The sequence below is a fragment of the Saccostrea cucullata genome, unplaced genomic scaffold, assembly GCF_032062105.1.
Source record: "Saccostrea cucullata isolate Sc308-1 unplaced genomic scaffold, CSIRO_AGI_Scuc_v1 ctg986, whole genome shotgun sequence".
Taxonomy (NCBI): Eukaryota; Metazoa; Mollusca; class Bivalvia; order Ostreida; family Ostreidae; genus Saccostrea; species Saccostrea cuccullata.
In genome coordinates, this window is record NW_026926243.1 from 39,184 (window position 1) to 58,729 (window position 19,546).

Below are 19,546 nucleotides of genomic sequence, written 5' to 3' on the forward strand. Positions count from 1 at the left end.
AAATATAACACTACACTTGTAAGGATTCAAAGAGTGTGATATAGTACAAATGGGAATTATTTTTGAGGATATAGCGAGATTGGTGAGATATATGAAATTAAATATTACCAACACTTATTTCAAATTCAAGAAACCGGTAACCAAACCCCTAATCCTATAGGATTATGAATTTCAATTTTTTTGCGAAAAGCCTATTGATTATCATAATTATCACAACAATTCAATTGCTTGATGTAAAGAAAAAAAATAAAATTTTATAGACTGATTTAGGCTGTTTCAAGCTCCAGATGGCAGGCACATTGACATTTAAATATTTTTTTTCCTTCATTGATAGAATATATCATTCAAAATGGTTTAGATTAGCTGATAGTTCCAGAGGAAAAAAATATTTTTGGCAAGCATAATCAAGGAGTGAAAAGAAGATATATGTAGCTTCCAATGGTTGTATCAAACAAAGAACGTATACAGACACAATATCTATTCTCAGTTTTGCTTCAAATACCAGTTAATAGCGATAGCCTTGTCAAAACTATGAAAACTCTCCAGCGAATAAAGGAAAGCTTAAAACGATATCCATTATATATTTTTCGCAAGAAATTAGTCCATTTATTTCCAAAACAGAAAGCACTGCACCTTTTAACTCTGTCTTTTAAGTGTCATATCAAGCACCAACTTTTGTATGCACTTATCTCTAAAATATATTCTTTACAGAAAATCTTTTCTTTTATTTTAATTAATATTAGACAAAGATTATCCAAGTACATTACCGGTCTGCATTTGTGTGTTATCAAACATATTCACTGTCATGTCTACCAATAGAAAAAATAAAAATTACAATGTTATGCTGTCTGAATTATTGATGAATACTGTATAGTGTATACAGGGTTATTTTCGTCCTCTCACTCTTGCAAACAATTTTCCCCCGTTTTAAATTCGCCCAATCACAGTTTTGTTTACAAGAAATTATATGCTTCACCTGTAAATAGGGCGAAAGGTGCGAAAATAAAACAGGGGCAAAAATTTCCCTGTATACAGTATACTTTGTAAGAGATTATTATTATCACCTTTATCTTCCTTTAAATCGTTTAAAGCAAGCTCATTGATTTTTTCTGTAAATTACATTTTAAATACTGAGTAGTCTTCAAATTTTGACAATTTTTTATCGGTGTTTCTTCTAAAGCATAAATACACAGAATAAGTGAGTACGTGTCTTACTTTTCAATAAAGCAAAGCAATCCTGGGCGTTACACATGTCGTCTTTACAACAAGAATCACATACGATTACTCCGCCATCATTGGAGACGGATCTACCGACATGCTGATTGTTGTGATAATGATGATAATTCTCAGCGAATGCTTGGCAAGTCTAAATAATATAAATAATGAAAAAAATATCACCAAATGAAGGTTAAATGAATTCAAGGAATCAAGTTTTTTTTAGTTTTATGTAACATTTCTTATGAAGTTTAAGAAGTTTTAGAAGTTTAAATAAGAGCTTATTTTATTTAATCAATGACTATTCTCATTTTACTTGATATATCTTGACAGGTTTCAATGCAAAAAGTAAAATTATTGCGATGATTTCAAAAGTGCGCGAAGAAAAAACTGTTTACTTTAACTTTTAAATAGTACACAAAACAGCTTTCAAAACATTATATCAAATAATATTTAAATCAAAATATACATTAAATCATTGAATTAAGAAATCGCATTCTTTTTCTATTCAAATTCTATTTCGAGAAAATTGCTTAAAAAGATCTTGTAAACATGACAAGGTTGGCAGGGTTAATTTCTCTCTGACTAGTCTAACTTTGTGATACAAGATAAAGTGTATCTCAAATTTAAAATGAAGATCTGTCAAGGATACATATAGGCCTAACGTATAAATAACAAACCTGCTCTTCTTCACAGCCATAAACGTATTGAAGGGACGAGGAACCAACAATACGTACCCCATTGTAACACGTCTATGCAAAAATAAATTTATGTGCTTAGTTGTAGATTTTTAAGGTGTACCTTTACTCAGATGACTAAAAGTTCCACTGATAACAACAAAAAACACCTATTACACATTGTACACCTATGATTCTTGTGTTAAATTTCAATTTCAAATAACTAGGCCAATGACCTACTTTTCATGCTAGTGACCCCTGAGTATTTCTCGGGAAATATCCCAATTTCTCACACTATGACCACTTTTTTTTCTTCACCCACAAAATATTAAAAGCAAGAAAACTCTTTAAATAATAAAATATTATAGCAATGGAACAGCGTTGCTTCATATAAAGAAAAGATTAGAGTTTGGGTAATAAATTAAACTTGATAATTATTACAGTCCGAATTTCATCTGTCATATTTATATTTTTTCCATTTTTAATCGCTTAATTGAATATTACAAAAATTTGAATGATAAGAACCATAAATTATTTATAGTCCCATGTTACTTTTGTTGCCCTAATTCTCATGGTATTAACATGATATGGGGTCAATCATCAAATTATTGAAATATGTTGCCTGAAATGGTTTTTGTTCATATTTTTCAATTTCTTTATGTCATTGCATTCAATTATTTGAACTAATTTATGAGCTTGAACACATATAATATTTGAAAAATGATGTCTAAAAATGCATGTCAGCTTTACATTGTGATTAATATTGCAAAAATGGGGTGGGGGGGATGACAAAAATGAAAAATTAAATATTTAGTCTAAATTCCCTCTGCCTTACCATGCAATGACTTTAATTTTTGTTCCTGTATATTTTCTTCATATAATAATTTTTTTTTAATTGATATTGAGTGAGTTAAAGCTTGGTTATTTCATCTATTTAGAACATTTTTTTGATCTTACATATACTTTATAAAATTTTCTTTCTGTTCTCTGAAACCTAAGTAAATGTCATTTTAAACATCAAATGGACTGTTATAACATACTTGTAAAATCATCATTTTTCGTCTTTTTTCTAGCATTGTCACTATAAAGAAATTATTTGAATAATTTTTTTATATATTAGAATTTCTTGGTGCAGAATATAATTGCTGCTACTTTGCATTTTTTTTTTATTTTTACCTGATTTTGAGGGCAAATAGCCGAGGTCTGACAATCGGCTCTAGAGGACTGTAGACCATTACATACTAAGCAACGTGGAGCAGAGCCTGTAAGATTTGTTCTTATTTTATAAACCATAGAAACATTAACAAAATATCACTGAACAAATTAAGTAATATTGAGTTATCCTTGACCAAATACTATAGCACTGTATTTTTGCACATACTGAATAACAATTACTGCTAAACTTAATTTACTGGAATGATAAAATCGCGTGTTGATAGACCACTGTGGCAACGCACTTTAAAAAAAATAGGCACTTTGAAAAAAAGATTCAGAGTGCGTTAAATTTGGGACAAAATCAACGCACTTTGAAAATTTTTTTTTCAAAGTGCGTTAATTTTGGGACACACTCTACGCACTTTGAAATTTTTTTCAAAGTGCGTAAAGAGTGTACATATACATTTTTTACCACGGGGACATTTTTCGCACTTTGAAAAAATATGCGTAAAACAAAAAATTCTACACTTAGACTTAAGTAATTGAGAGAATCAATTTGTAATAATTATATCTATTGAAAAACTTTTAAATTTACAGGTACTCATCTAATCTCATTGAGAACAAGAAGTAGAGGGTATCTCAGCTTAACTCTTTTTTTTTCTTATACATTGTATATAGCCGTCGGTAGCAAATTGAAAGTGGACCCCCACAAAGGTAAGCCCAATTTTCAATGCCTATACTATGTATATCTTTGCAAAACATTTGTGTGTCCACCCCCCCCCCCTTCCGGTACCGATGCTACACCCACATATAAATGTATTTGCATAACAAGTATGACATTGAAAACTTTCAATGAATTTTAGTGTATATAAAATGCAAGCAAACTGGAAAAAAATAATAACAGGAAAACATTTAAGAGAGAAAAGAATTTTCAAAGCATAGATAAATCAAAATCGCTCACTTTCACGTCCTAATGTGACCTCATCACCAAAGAGTTATCAAACAGGTTAAATTATTTATCATACCTAAGATTTGAACGAATATTGACCAAGCAATACAATTTTTTTTCAAATTGCGTTAATATAGTCGATATTAAAGCACTTTCAAAAGAATTTTTTTTTCAAAGTGCGTCAATTTTTCAAAGTGCGTTGTAACAGACCACAATTAAATTATGTACACGATGAACGAAAAAAACCATACAGTGCATCCTATTTATTTTCTAGAGTAGACATATATTTTAAACTTGACTTAAAAAAATAAATAAAACTTCGAGTATAGGTACCACTCCATAATTGTTTATTTCACTGTATATTTAGGATATGTACAAAGGATTGATTAAAGTTACTTTCAAAATTACCAGTAAACAAAATCATGCATAGATGAGATAGCACAAGGGTAAAAATGTACAAAAATCACAGAAATAAACAACGCTTTTTGAATGTTGGTAAAAGAGTTCTTGTAATGGGTTTCTATCTTTAATATTTGTATGTTTCCTATAATGGCAAAAAATAGATTTGTATTTAATCTACGGAACTAAATAGAAAAATTAAACGTTGCCAAAATATCAACCATAATGTTTTGGACTACCGGTAAACCATGTATTGAGCATTCACACCCCCTCAACCCCCACCAGACAACAAAAATCCTACTTGCTTGTTGATTTTCATTGTTTAATTGATTGCTGTTTGATATAATGAACGAACTTAGTAACTAATAAATAATGTTCTAAGTTCTTACTTTCACCACATAATCGTGTATTACAAGGTCCTTCACGGTCTGGAGGGCCGCTACAACATTCAGCACAATTTACCAAATCTCTTTTGCCAATCTTTGGTCCAAGTGAACTCATCAAATTGCATACCTAGAATGTAATATCAGAATGCCAGGTATAATCCTAAATCATACATCATCCAATATAACCATGTAATAATTATTCATTGATATTCGGTCGTCTCCCTTGATATAATATAATCACATTCCTTCAGCTAAGTGAATGCTTAATTATGAAATTTAATGAATGACCATTCATGTCTGAATATGTGTACATACCGCTCTGCTTCGGCATCCAGCATTAAACTTCACCTTACGATCTGATGTAGTAACAGATTCAAAATAACATTCCTAAAAAAATCTGACGTGTATAAAACTCTGCATAAATCAAATTTATATTGAAAACAGTATAGACCTTTTCGGATTTGAATCGATGAAACAAACGAACTTTATTTCCATTCTCAGGTAAAACAGAAGTATATATGTTAATATTTCCTAGGTCAATCAAGCGTCTATAATTTTTTCTTACATTCTGATGAACTTTCTGTGTGATTGGTTCAAAGCAAGCAGTTATAATCACCTCATGATGCTGACAATCCACTGTTGTTTTCTTGCATTCGTGAACAGAAAGTGCATGATGACAACTCATACATTTCAGTCCTGGTACAGCTGAAGGTGACACGGTTGTAACTATCAAAAATTGATAAGCATCATGCATATTCTGTTGTTATCAATTCCTTCACTGGTATATGAAGACATCTTTATGAGTGAAAAATTTTCGAACGGGGGTAAAAAACAAAATATCAATCAAATAATCATTTCCCAGTGCACCTAGCTTTTGTAACATGAAGAGAAACTTGGAAATTAAAACTACCAACGAATTTTCATTTTTATTTCAAAAACAAATGTTGAGGGATAAAGTAAGCACACTTTTGGTTATGTACATCGATATCAACCGCTGGTCATTACATTAAAGAATTTGTACTTTGTAATGACGATGTTATTCACTCTCTTGATACTAAGTGTCAACAAATTAAAAAAAAAAACTAGTCACATTTACATGAAGGCAAACGCTATAACAAACCATTGCTTTTTTTGCTCAACCCAAAGGAAATGCCAATTCTAGAACAAGTGAAAAGCATGCGCCTTACCAAGAGGCTGCTGACCACACAGTCTTGAATTACAAGGTTCTGAAGCACCAGGAGGGTTGACACAACATTGGGCACAGTTCACTAAATCTCTCCGTCTTGGATTTCCACTTAAAGTCGCCATAATTTGACAAACCTATATGACAGTTTGAAATAAAATGAAAAACTTATTTTCAGTAATACACTGTTGTACGTATATATAGAAATGTTAGCGAGACGCAAAATCAGCGATTTGTGGTTAAAAATTGGTCATTTATTTTTAGCGATTTCGAAATGCTCACTAAAGAAACTATTTTACATCAAAAGCAATTAAATTTAGCTGCATTCAATATTCGCGATTTCAGCATCCTCGCCAATAATGCCAAAGTTAAATGTTGTGCGTTTGTGCTTTAAAGACAATTTGCATTACATATTGAACGACCCTCTTTAGATGAAAGTAGAAGTAACGTATTTTAAAAAAAATCTAAAATATTTCTGATAGAAAACAATCTGCTAAAAAATACAGAATAAGCAAAATCAGCCTTACCGTTTTACTTCTACAACCGGCAGAAAAGATTACTTGCAGATCTGATTTGGTGACTCTTTCGAGGTAGCATTCCTAAAAATCAGGCGTAATATAAGTAATTGTATGTTGAATTTTTTCGTATTGTATATCAATATCCAAATTATGCTGAATTATAACTGTAATGATAAACAGATGAATGCGCCCCTTAACATTCCAGGTAAGTGTTGTGAATGTTACATTTAAAGTACAAAATATACTTGCTCCCATTTCAAAAATATTGAAATCTATTTGTAACTTTGCATACATTTCGATAAGGACAACAATAGAATAAAAGAATATAATATAATAAAAGAATATAATCTAGACCTACGTCACTTTATATGCATGTTTTAAAATATAATCGTTTTATTACCTTTGCATGTAAGGCCTTTATTTTATTATAAAACAATTTACTTATTGATTATTTAACAAATATGTGTACTTATTCCTTTTTTCGCAACAGATCAGTTGGTAAAATTGAAAAAGTACCTCATTGTCTCCACAGGTTGCCGTCGTGTTGCACAAACGCATGCTCGAAACTCCATTGCAACGAAAACAAAGTCGGTTGACAGAAATTACAACTGTTAAAAAAATATATTTATAGCGATCGGAAAGAAAACAAGTTGCAAAAAAAATTATTAAAATATAAAAAAAAAATGTAGTAAATTGGTTTTAAATCAACGTATATTAATGTATATTGTTATTAATAGCAAATAGTTTGAGTTATACTTTTCCTATCAATTTGATTTCTGGAGGTCCTGTCATGGTTTGAAGGTTACCGTTCACAACCAATGATTGACCAATTTGACTCATTTTTTTAAAACCTAGCATTGGTTTCAATATATCCGACAATTATTGAAATCCTAGAGGTCTGTGTTTTATGCCTTCTTCACATTATATGTATTTTTTTTTTTAAATATTTTTTTTTAAATCGATAACTCTCCGCTACTGTAATCTTATACGTGAAATTATGGAGATAACGAAACAATATTTAAGCTCAAAAGTCCATCAATATATCTAAATGTCGAGTGAAAGGCCACAGCAAGTGTTTTTTCTTTTCATGTATAAAATTTTGGACAAATGTTGCTTCACACGAATACTAAATTAGGACTGTTTATAAGGGGCACAATTGGTACCCATGGGCTATCCAATAGATAGTTGGAAGACCTGGTCCACAAACACCACATGGATATTGTCATTCAGTAACACAAGCATCCTTTTGATATCAACTTCATAGTACTTATGTGTACGATAAAAATGTTTTAACAAAATAATTTTGGAAATGGCCAGAGAAAAGGTAAGTATACAAATATATGATTCAAAAGGCCTTAACTTTAATTTCTTGTTGGGAATTGTTGTGTAATACTTTGAAAAGTAATTTGTTTTCAAGCGGTTGATACTTCATATTATTGGAAACGAAACAATTTATCTCTAGAGAAGTAGAAAAATGAAGCTGAGGTGTACAATAGATAAGAAATAAAGTGTTGCAAATAGTATGTCTTAACATAAAAAATCAATTATTTTTTGTCGTAATATTTTATAGTGATATCCAACCATGATACTTTGCGTAACATGTATGATTTACTTTAAATGAATTACCCCCAATAATCCACCATAGAAAAAACCCTGTAAAAAATTAAAATACATCATATAATTCAGCAACAGATATAAATGTTTCATTAAACGACAACATCTATAGTTATAATATTAAATCTTTGCGAAACAGCTTATTATCAGACTGATTTTACACGTAGCACTTTAAACAAGTAGAAGTATTATTTATGATTGATTGATCATGATTGATTAAATTATGTTGTTTAGGTTTCGTTCAAGATTTTTTTATTCATATAGAGATGTAACCATCTACCGCTGAATAGCTTCAGTTTTAGAGCCTTACTCGACAATCATGGCAACTTAGCAGCGAGGAATCTTTATCGTGTCGACGCCTACCGTGACATGGGGTCTTGATTTTAAGGTCTGATAGACCCGTTACTTTCAGTTTAAAGCGCCAAGTGCTTTGTGAATGAATATTTGCTATGTACTGGTATTTCTTTAATCGATTTAGGTCAGTCGAGGCGTCTGAACCCACGATCTTCAACACGGAGTGAGTGCCCTACCAGCTGAGCTATCTTGACAGTTAAGTTACTGATGAAAGAAGTTAATATACAAATATGGACTCAATGTAGGTCAATATGCATTTATAATGACCCAGGATGACAGATATTGACCGAAGATACATGTAGTATATCGACCGAGGGCGCTAGCCCGAGGTCGATATACTTCATGTATCTGAGGTCAATATATGTCATCCTGGGTCATTATAAATGCATATTGACCGTGCATTGAGTCCGTATTTATTATATTATATAAATAATAATTTCCCAAATTTATTAGTGCAATGTATATCATCCTATTATTTACAGAGATAGTATTAACCATAAATAAGTTGAATGTAAATGTTTCAGAATTCATTGAATATTACTCAGAGGAAATTGTTTTGGCAATAAATTTCCCATATCATAATAATGACGCAAGCTATCTATCTCCGAATAACACAGAGTATCCCCTCCCCCAGATTGATAATCGCTCTCGTTTACACTTGCAGACGAAATGCACTGACAAAATATAAATACCTATGTCTTCTAAGAATAGATACAATTTTACATGGTATGCTTGTCTATATTTTCTTTAGTCTCCGTAATCGCGTAAACAGCGTCGAAACTCTGCTGGCTAAGTGGAAAGGTCATGAAATGGTATGTGCTAATTATTTCCGAAAAATATTCACAAATATCCTAGTAATTGTTTTGTATTATCAGTCTCAGAGTTCTTCACTATATGTTTTAAATTTTCCTCACCTACAACTTGCGAATTTCCATGTTTGTCTAAAGCGAAAGTGAAAACGAGGCAGCTCGTGCGAGTCATTATTCGCTTTCAGCGGTCGTTATTAAAAAATAAGTACTTCGTATTGACCAATCAGATTACCGGATTTCACAAAGTTATATAATATTAAAGAATAATGAACATGTTAAGGTACATATTGATACTCTGATAGGAGAGATAACTCTTAATGACACAAATGTCTATTAATCCTTTATAAACTTGTCAAGTTTAAGTGAATTTTTCGCCAAATTTTGCCCAGCAAGCCATGCTTTAATTGTTTGTATTAATTTTATTCAACATATATATTTCCTTTTGAAAATCATAAAAGTTTAAGAAAAATTTCATATGAGTGAGCAGAGGGTTTATGAACCTTAATGATAAATGTAAGCATACTTAAATTTCTCAACTATGGAAAAAGATGATAAATATAAAAACAAATGAAATTTAATGAATAGCGCATTCTAGTCTATAAAGTTTCTAAAACATCAAACCTACATCTAATTTGAGCAGCAACCATTTCCCCTTAAATTATATGTGTTCCACTGTGACAGACAGTCAAGTGCATCTGAAAATATAATGCAAGGATAAATATATCAGGCACGATAGCAATTTACATTTATTCTTTAGAAATGTGAAATTTAATCTTCAATTTGAGATTAAGATAGATCAACTATGTATTGTAATTAACAGCTACTTATTTTCAATCATCACTATGGATGTATCCCGGTTAAGTTTTTTACAAAAAAAAACCAGTAACATTAATTAATTAACTATATTTTTCCTAAAAATGAAACATATGGAGATAACGAATTGTATTCAAGATCAAAAGTCCGTAAAACAAAACTAAATAGGAGGAGAGCAAACACAGACCTCCAAAACATCAGAGGTGGGATCAGTTGTCATGCAAGAGTGAGTACTCCCTGCCAATTAATCACACCCGCCGTGTGGTCCTTATCATGATCGGGTAATAACGGAGAAATCCGTCTTCAATTCAGTGTATAAATAATGGACTAACAATTAGGATGAAAAAGTCAGTCAGTATTTGACTCAATGATAAAATGTATTTGCCAAATAGGTCATTGTATCGACCATAGAACATACGAAATGATTACTTTAACCGAGACTGTGATATTGTTTCATCAACTTGTTTGTCAATAATTTAATTACCTCCTTTTATAAATTGTTTATACATAGAGCATACACTTGCGTATCGAATCAATTGTGATATATGATCTCCGTAGGCAGGTGATGAAGGTATATTGCTGCATAATTAAGGGAAGTTGACGATTGTAAAATTAAAGTCATCACTTTTATCGCAGAGCTTGGTTGATACATTACCATTTACGTCTTTTTCAAGTAAAATAACCAAATATGAAACAGAAAGTCAAGCATCTTTTTGATATCAACTTCAGAGTACTTGTTTGTAGAATCAAGATGTTTTTAACAAAATAACTTTGCAATTGACCATGCAATGACAAGATTTGTAAATTTACGAGTTCCATTTTTATGCAGCTGTCAATGATTTGAAAAAGCAGCTGTCCATGATTTCAAAAAGCCTGGACTTTTAATTTATCGTGGGGAATGGTTGTATATAAAGTTGAAAAGTCGTAAGATTTTAAGCTGTTGATTTTGGTAAAATCTTGCGATTTCAAATTATCCAAAAGTTCCTCGGAATTTTTAAGTATCCACATTTAATTTACACTACTTCTTGAATATATCGTTGCACAGTACTCCCGAAGTTTCTCCTTCACTTAGTGAGGAGCAGGGATAGAGGCTTAATTGAATACTTACTAGAACCTACTATGCATCTTTGTTTGTACGGATTTTAAGGATTTGGAATCAGATGTAGATCTGGTATAGTTCAAATTCATTTTGGTTCTTTGGGATTTTAAAAACTGACATATGATTTTGAATAATCTTTTCCTTAAAAAGGAAACTATGAGTATACGTTGGATTACCACTTGTGGAATTAAATCCAAGTTTTTCTAAACTACAATTTATAAAATGAGCCCTACAAAAGAAAATAGTGTTACCTGCTTTGTCAGCAGGGACCAGCACGTACTGATCAGGTAATGTATCTAATTCTTTTTTCACTCTGGATTGTTGAATACGGAAGAATAGATAGTTTCCATACTGCCCCTCAATCTTTTAATACGTGACTGTAACATAGACCTAATGTCACATTCTTGGTTTTGAACATACACGAATGAGTTTTCGATAACTTCAGAAATAGATACATATTATTCTTTGTGTAAGTTTTTACATAGGAAAGTAACATATCCCCATGAAAATGAAATAAAAGCAATTGTAATTTAATACTCTAAAAGAGAGTTGTTCTCTCTGGCTCTGTGATAATTTAGTTACATGTATGTTACTTAGTGTAACGACGGGTAAGTACTTTCTGAAAACATTTGCAGTCTTCCCAAATAATTTTGTTATACTTAGGCCTATGAGAACTTTATTTAGAATATCTCTCATATAAGGATCTTTTAAAAAGTGTATTATCATCAAAAATTAGATTAACTTGCGAATGCTACATCAAAGTTTATTCTATTGCATTTAGGAACATAATGTCCTGTATGATCATCAACAAAAACTCGTGATTGAAGACTATGCTTTTCATTTTCGTATCAGTCTCAATAAATGATCTGAGACAGCATCTTTCAGTAATAAAAAATATATTGTTCTTATGCATGTATATGAAAGCATATCAGATTTAAAGTTTTTTTTTTTCAAATCAAAAATTATTTTACTTTGAGTTTTATCATTCTCGAAGTTATTTTTATTCTAAGACCGTCAGAACAAAAATTATATTTCGTACAAGAATATAAACTGGATTGAAACTTTATGAATTAAAGAGGAAACCTTACCTTAAGGTTAAGGTAACCTTAAGACCTTAAAAGAGACTCCATTTACCTATGTGAACCGTGTGGCCATTATCTTATTCTGTCATTATTCATGACTTACAATTGGAGTATTAAATTAGATAGGCGTTTGCTACGATAAGAACCACACTACATAGGACTAGAGAATATTAAATGTTTTGTTGTTATGCATATATAGAGAAAATGTGTGAATCTAGTGCTTTTGATTAATGCATCTTGTGTCGAGCTTAAGGGTTCGAAAATGTCTTTCAGAAAAAGTAAAAATGTATAGCTTATATGCAAATGCCATGCTCTGATGTTGAACAAGTTCTTGAAACAGTTTTCTTCCTTTCTTATGCCTAGGTCACATTTCCCGGCCGGTAGCCGTAGACCGGTGGTAATCGGTAGTAATCCGTGGTGTTAACGATGCCACAACATCGGTCCACATCGGCCCAGTAGTCCTTAAAGTATCAGTCACATTATCTAGCGATGGATATACGATGGGCAACCAATGCGTTTTATGATAAAAATGGAGTGGTTGCCGGTGTCGCATAATATTCGTTCCAGGTGTTTCGCGTTCCGGCCGGAACCTTAAAAATCATAATATTGGTTCCGGATTTTACTGTAATATAAGTTCCGGCCATGAGTTCAATCTTTGAATCGCGGTATCTGTCCAGATTTCATTCCACATTGAGTCATGGCAGTAGTAGGTTTTTTTTTCTTGAGGTTTTAGCATGACGCAGCGACATTCTACATGTATTTTCGTGCGTCGCACAATGTTTTGTTCTTACCAATTTTAAAAAAATAGATGAATAAATAGCCTGATGATACTCTTTCTGATACATATGACTTTGGTCGCATTATAAGGCTTTGTTTATCTTATGTATACAAATCGGTTATCTACAACTCGATTCCTTTTGTTTATTTAGTGCATGCCAGGTGTGAATCTCTCGCTTCAATGTGTGCACGCAAACCCGTAAAGACAGGTAAAGAGCATGGTTAGGAGATAAACAATTTAAGACCGGGATTACGAAAGACTAACATTTAAAGAAAGACAATGTCAAAGAATTAATTAATTGATTTTTTTTTATTTCAGAATTCGATAAAAGTAAAGAACAAATATTGATAATTATATTTTACGGAATTAAATTCTCTGTTTAAATGATATTACACGTGTTGATATTTCACCAAGTCAAGACTCAAACACGGCTTCCATTCCTAATAATTAAAGATTTTTCTTTCATAATTAGATATTATTGATGAAATTTCATGATAATATGGTATATATTCCATCTGAAATATGTATATGATTCACTGTTGAACAATGTTACGTATATGGTTTATTTTCTTCTTAATTAATATTCATACTTACATGTAGGTACAGTACATGTATTTCATGATGATGTGATTTATTCTTTAATGAAATAAACATGAAAACATAGAATATATATGAATATGGTTTATTCCCTTTAATACCAAAAAAGCCAAGCACGTGTAATTAATGAAAATGATATTTTTTTTAATCGTCGGAAGGAAAAAAAAAGTAATTGAGATATGAAAAGTAAAGACAATATATGTTAACTGGCTTGGCTTTTTATTTAATACGATCAAGTTTAAAAAAATCATTTTTTTCTTTTACTTTTTTTTTTTTTTGCTATTTGTTTGTTTTAAAGGAATTAAAATGCACGTTAGTGTTACCTCGAGGAATGTCCTAACCACCAACCGCTTAAGATATGTGGTAAAAAAATTATTTCTGCATGGGTGTTTGAATACGTAAAACACAATGAAGTTGGTAAAAATATGATCGTTTTATACATGCCATTCATAGGCGTCGGAACCGGAGGGGGTGGGGGTAGGGAGTCTTAGCCCCCACTTTTTTTTGCAAAAATAGACATATTATAGACATCGTACATTAGGGCGTAGGTTTAACCCCCCCCCCCCCCTACACACTTCGCAAAATGGCCTCAGTCACCGTCCGATCACTAGTGGTGTCCGGCCGGCATTCATGCCATTTTCATCAAAAAACTCATCGGTTTTTCATCGTTTACCTCATCGCTGGATAATGTGACTTATACTTTACCAATGTGCCTGGTGAAGGATTGTATAATATTGTGAAACACATCTAAAAGAAAGATACTGACCATATATGTACATATTTACGAAAGCCTACAAGGGTCAAATTAGAAATAAGAAAAAAAAAATTAAGTCGTAATAACGACTTTTTATCTCGTTATTACGACTTTTTATCTCGTAGTAACGACTTTCTTAAGTCGTAATAACGACTTATTATCTCGTTTTTACGACTTTCTTAAGTCGTAATAACGACTTTTTATCTCGTTATTACGATAAAAAGTCGTTATTACGTTTGCACGGAGATAAACAAACAGCACGTAGATCTGTCAACGCAGTGCATATACCGGTGTGTTCCCATTTCGCCTTAACAGTGAAATACAGGTAAGAAAAAGTTAAAAAGCACTAAGTCGAAATGGGAATTTTAGTATTTGAAAATATTATTACTAGGTTGACATAAAAATTAAAATGATAAACATTTTTAGATTGAATTTAACAATTAATGGAGATTTATGAATACTGTGCATGAAATTATATGTGTATAATACCAAAAATACTTTATTATAAATATATTAAATCTCCATCACCTTCATTCACCTGAGAGCTTACTAAGGCGAAATGGGAATACTAAATTTTACAGTTAAGGCGAGATGGGAACAAACCCATATACCAATCAGCTATATACCCCCCAATGCCATAGGCTGATAATCAGGCGTAAATGTGTTAAATTGTTTTCTCAAACAATTTAAGTGTCCAAACCTATGGCACGCCGATTGGTTCAAAATTATTTTCTGCACGACCTTAAACAAAAATTACACGAGTAAGTAAAAACTTACACAAAGTGAGGAAAGTATACACAAAGTTATTGAAATTTACACATACTACAGAAAAACTACACAATCAACAAAATATTTACACGATATAACGAGAAAATTACACAAACATAAAAACGAAAACTGCACGAGTGAGAATACAACATCGACATAATATACGACGCATCCTCATTGCGCACATTTCATTAATATTCATTAGAGAACAGCTCAGGGTGGCTTGGATGCTTGAAACATAAACCTATAAATTTATCCTTAAGGATGAGCATTGGCGGATCCAGAGGGGGGGGGGGGTCCGGGGGTTGGAACCCCCCTTTATTTTTCCCAAGTGGAGAAAGAGAGAGAAAGAAGGGGGATAAAACGTTTCCCGAGAATAAGTATTTGTACGTCTAACTTAGATATACACACGTATTGAATAGATAGATTCTCACACATTTAGTTTTTCCATTCACCTTCACAATTACATTAGTGAGTGAATGGTAGAAAATATTCTACTTATTTTTATATATCTTATATATAATATGTAACATGCGAGGTTAAATTGATATTAGATTCCCGCGATCTTAATTTGGCTGTGTTGGCTATATACAATAAGGTGCCGCTTTTTTTTAAATTAAATCTTATGAAGGAACTAAAATTTAATTCATTGTTTTATACCCAACCCAAAAAGGATTTTCAAATTCTTTAAGAAAATCCATTCTACTCTTCGGAAATGCTGCAAATCCATTCAATTCTAAGGCTTCAGTAGTTTTTTAAATGTGTTAATTTTTCTTATACGGACTTGGGGTACCTTTTCAAAGAAAAAAAGGACGTAGAACAAAGATATTTTCCACAATTTTGTATTTTTCCATACATGTGTGTGTGAATCTTTGCCTGAGAGTGTGTAAGGGGGGGGGGGTAAGAGGGACAAAACCCTGGAACCCCCCCTTTCAAAAATTGCTGGATCCGCCCCTGATGAGTAACGTGTTAGTAATATTTATTTAATCTTCTTAAAAAGGATTCAGTCTTTTAGAATTCGCTAGACTCTCAAGAATATGTACAATGTGTTTTATGCATGTATAAATTTACACACAATCTTAAATATTAAAATATGAACACCCCCGATTAAAAATATTCTACACATGTATACATAACGTAAAAGGGATGCATATTACCAGATGTGTGTTTAATTATTAGATTTTTAAATTGTGTCATTCCTCTATCATTGTCTATATAGCAATTTCTTTTGAAAGTGTAAAACATTGATATAGTAAAGGTCTTCATAAAATTAATAAAAACAGCATGTGATGTAATACAGGACAGTTAACAACAAATCAAACTCTTCTCCTCCACCACCCACTGTGTGTACGTCGGTAATAATTAAGGATGTGGATGCGTGACCTTTTCACAAGAGAGAACCCTCCCTGCTGGTGAAGGAATGAAAGACACCTGTACGCTAATCGATTTATAGTTATTTGACACATCAATAATGCCTTTTGATTAATGATTACTAACAATTCATACAGAGATTTTGAAGCATTGTTGCGATCATCTGGGTTGTGGAATTTGACAGAAAACTTTATGAAATATACAGTAAAAAATAAAAATAAGGCAAATAATTGCGCAACTTTAAGTTTTATATTGAAACGATCGAATATAATTATTAATTTTTTTTATATAATTATGTATGTGACAAAGTAGAACATGTAGTCTTTAATTTTGAACAATGTGTAGTAATTTCATAAATATCCATGTAAATGTAGAAAATTGTACATGTATGTAAATTGTAGTCGTTTTAGTTATGTGAATTTAAGCTTAATATATAATGTTTTATCGAATTTGCTTTGAATAGGTAAAATGCATATAAAGGAGTTAAAACAATTTAAAATTACGATATACAGACACATATAATATCGGTATAGCATCACTTTTAATAGTGGGGAGGGGGTTAGATTTTTTGAACAAATTACCTGCAAAGTCTAATTGCATGTAAAGCGAAAAAAAAGGTGGGGGGGGGGGGGGGTGTCCAAACTAGAAAATCCTATTTCGTTGAGGTAGTGAGGCACCTTCAATAGTCCACCTTCTTTTCGAAACACATAAGCATATATTACTTAGATTTAAACTACCAAACAAAAAAGGGGATGAGGCTTTTCAGTGGATATTTACGATAGAAAAAGGTTATGTTTGCCAAAGAAAAAAAAAACGAAAAGGGGGAGGGACATGCCCCTCCTGATGCTACTAGCTGAACTATTTTTCTATGAATTTAAGCGTACATGAAGTAGTCGATCGAAATCAGGAGTGCAATTCAACCTAAAACTATAACGATAAATATTGTAATTTACCGTTCATATCCTGGAATTTGGGCTCGACCTAACAACATTTAAAAATTGAAGGTTAGGGGGTCAACCAGGATATAAGGAATATTTACTGTTGAAAAGTCTATAATACTCAGAAAAAAGTAGGGAGGAGGGGGGACTTCTACAGGCCCGTTTGCCGATTAATTTCATTTTATGATTATACAGTCATGTTCTTGTTATAATGGCCATAGATTTAGGTTGAAAAGTGTTATTTCAAAAAACTTAAATTTAGTGTTTGGGAAATAATAAATTATTAAAATTTTATGAATACGAATTCTAAATGTAAAGAGAATTTGTTTTCTTTGAAAATATTTGCAAAAATTGTGCTGTATTTGGAACATGATTTATTTGCATTTTTCAAGAATGATAAAACAAGATTTATATTCTTTTCATTTATTATCAAACTGCAGTATCCATTCCCATTTTATTTATGACATTGTATGTAGATGTATTTAGCAATGTTTTAAAAGTCTTGGTGTGTCATTATGGTCCAACGACTTGAAACTTAAATAAATTTATACTGGGACTCCAATCGATCCAAGAGCCAGGTCCGCCACTGATCATGTGTTTTTTCCATAGCCAGGATTATTTGAGTAGAGTTTTGTTATTTCATTTGGACAAATTTAATTAACAAAAAACAAAAGCGCATGTACATAGAGTATATAAGTATATCTGGTCCTTTTTATTAAAAATGAAAACATTTATCAAGTAATCACCATTGCGAATGAGGGCAACGCTTACAAGAAATATCTTGTTTTTATTTCGAAGTTTATAACTGAAAATATGAAATATCATGGAAAAAATCATAACAAAAAGTAGGCTACAGATATCCAACCAAAATTGATATCGGATATTTCATAAGTTTGGATACATATGTAAATAGAAATAAAATATTTTTATGTTTGACATTAAAAATACGTTGTGTACATCTAAGGTAATCCTCACTTTTTAAATTTAAAATGTGCACATTTGTATATATCCAGCCAACTGAATATTTAATTTCCTATTCCGAAATGGGGAAAAAATCTCCTCAAATGATTTTTTTAAATCAAGAGCCTTGTCAGCCGTACTGTAGTTCATCGTTAGGTACTTTTAGTTTGGAGTCGAGTGCATCATACTGAATGGTACTTTTTTTTAACCCCGCATTGTAGCACTAAATAATGTACCGATTCCTTCTTGTTACAATTTTTGTCCGGCATCATATAATACATCCTTGACCTCGGTCAATATAAGAAATTCATAGTATTTTCAAAAAGCTTTTAAATACTCTCGCATAGATCAGATGGAAACACTTCATTCGAAATCGGATTGTAAAAAAGCAACTTCCATTCTCGATAACATTCAGCTTAGCATACGTGATGAGATAAAGAGTACAGAAAACCAAGAACACTATGAATATTCTATGTGCATAGTAATGATATGCGCAGCTGTATGCGCAGTAAAATTGTTTGTGTAATTTTTAGTTTCCTCTGCTCGTGCAATTTTCGATTTTTGTTTATGCATATTAAACCCTTTAATCGAGTAAAAAAATTCGGATTCGTGTATTTTTCGTTATGTTTGTGTAAAAATCTTTTAAACTATGTGCAATTTTTACCGATACGTGCATTTTTATTCTACTCGTGTATATTTTTCTTCTAGCTTGTGTATAAAATCGTGATCGTTGTGCAGAAAATAATTTTGAACCAATCGGCGTGCCATACAAACCCCAATTATCACCTGTACAGTGAAAACAACAAATTACCGTTACACAAAAAATCTGATAGAGATAATTTATTAATCTCTGCCGTTAAAAACATACTAAATTCATACAAATTATCAACACAATTTAATGCTATTTGAATTTTATGTTTGCTTAGAAACATATTTTTGTTATACATGAGGTAATGAGTATACATGTATTGTATGCTGCGAAAGTCCTGTCATTCATGGCTGAATTATTGTCGTTCGTATTACTTGTTTAAGCGGATGTTGTACCCATCGCGCATGATCGCACGTGAATGTGTTTGTTCCGAGATCTTCAAACAAGGGGTCTGGATGTCTTTGTCAAGTCCCGAAAC

General features: G+C 31.7%; 1 protein-coding gene across 2 annotated transcripts; it reads right to left on the reverse strand.

Moving 5' to 3' along the window:
• Positions 1-622: 622 nt before the first annotated feature.
• LOC134271202 (uncharacterized) lies at positions 623-12,370 on the reverse strand. 2 transcript variants are annotated; one of them, XM_062753447.1, is made up of 13 exons: positions 12,260-12,370; positions 9,885-9,954; positions 8,109-8,135; positions 6,999-7,090; positions 6,492-6,563; positions 5,969-6,101; positions 5,398-5,507; positions 5,097-5,168; positions 4,785-4,908; positions 3,069-3,154; positions 1,896-1,967; positions 1,216-1,366; positions 623-691 (listed from the first exon to the last, which is right to left on the reverse strand). In XM_062753447.1, the coding sequence occupies exons 2-13, from the start codon at positions 9,904-9,906 to the stop codon at positions 657-659; spliced, it is 996 nt and encodes a 331-aa protein (XP_062609431.1). In that variant the 5' UTR covers positions 9,907-9,954; positions 12,260-12,370; the 3' UTR covers positions 623-656. The 2 variants fall into 2 exon arrangements, with proteins under 2 accessions (XP_062609431.1, XP_062609430.1); XM_062753446.1 differs by lacking the exon at positions 623-691 and adding an exon at positions 696-809 and having other exon boundaries at positions 12,260-12,369.
• Positions 12,371-19,546: the final 7,176 nt, after the last annotated feature.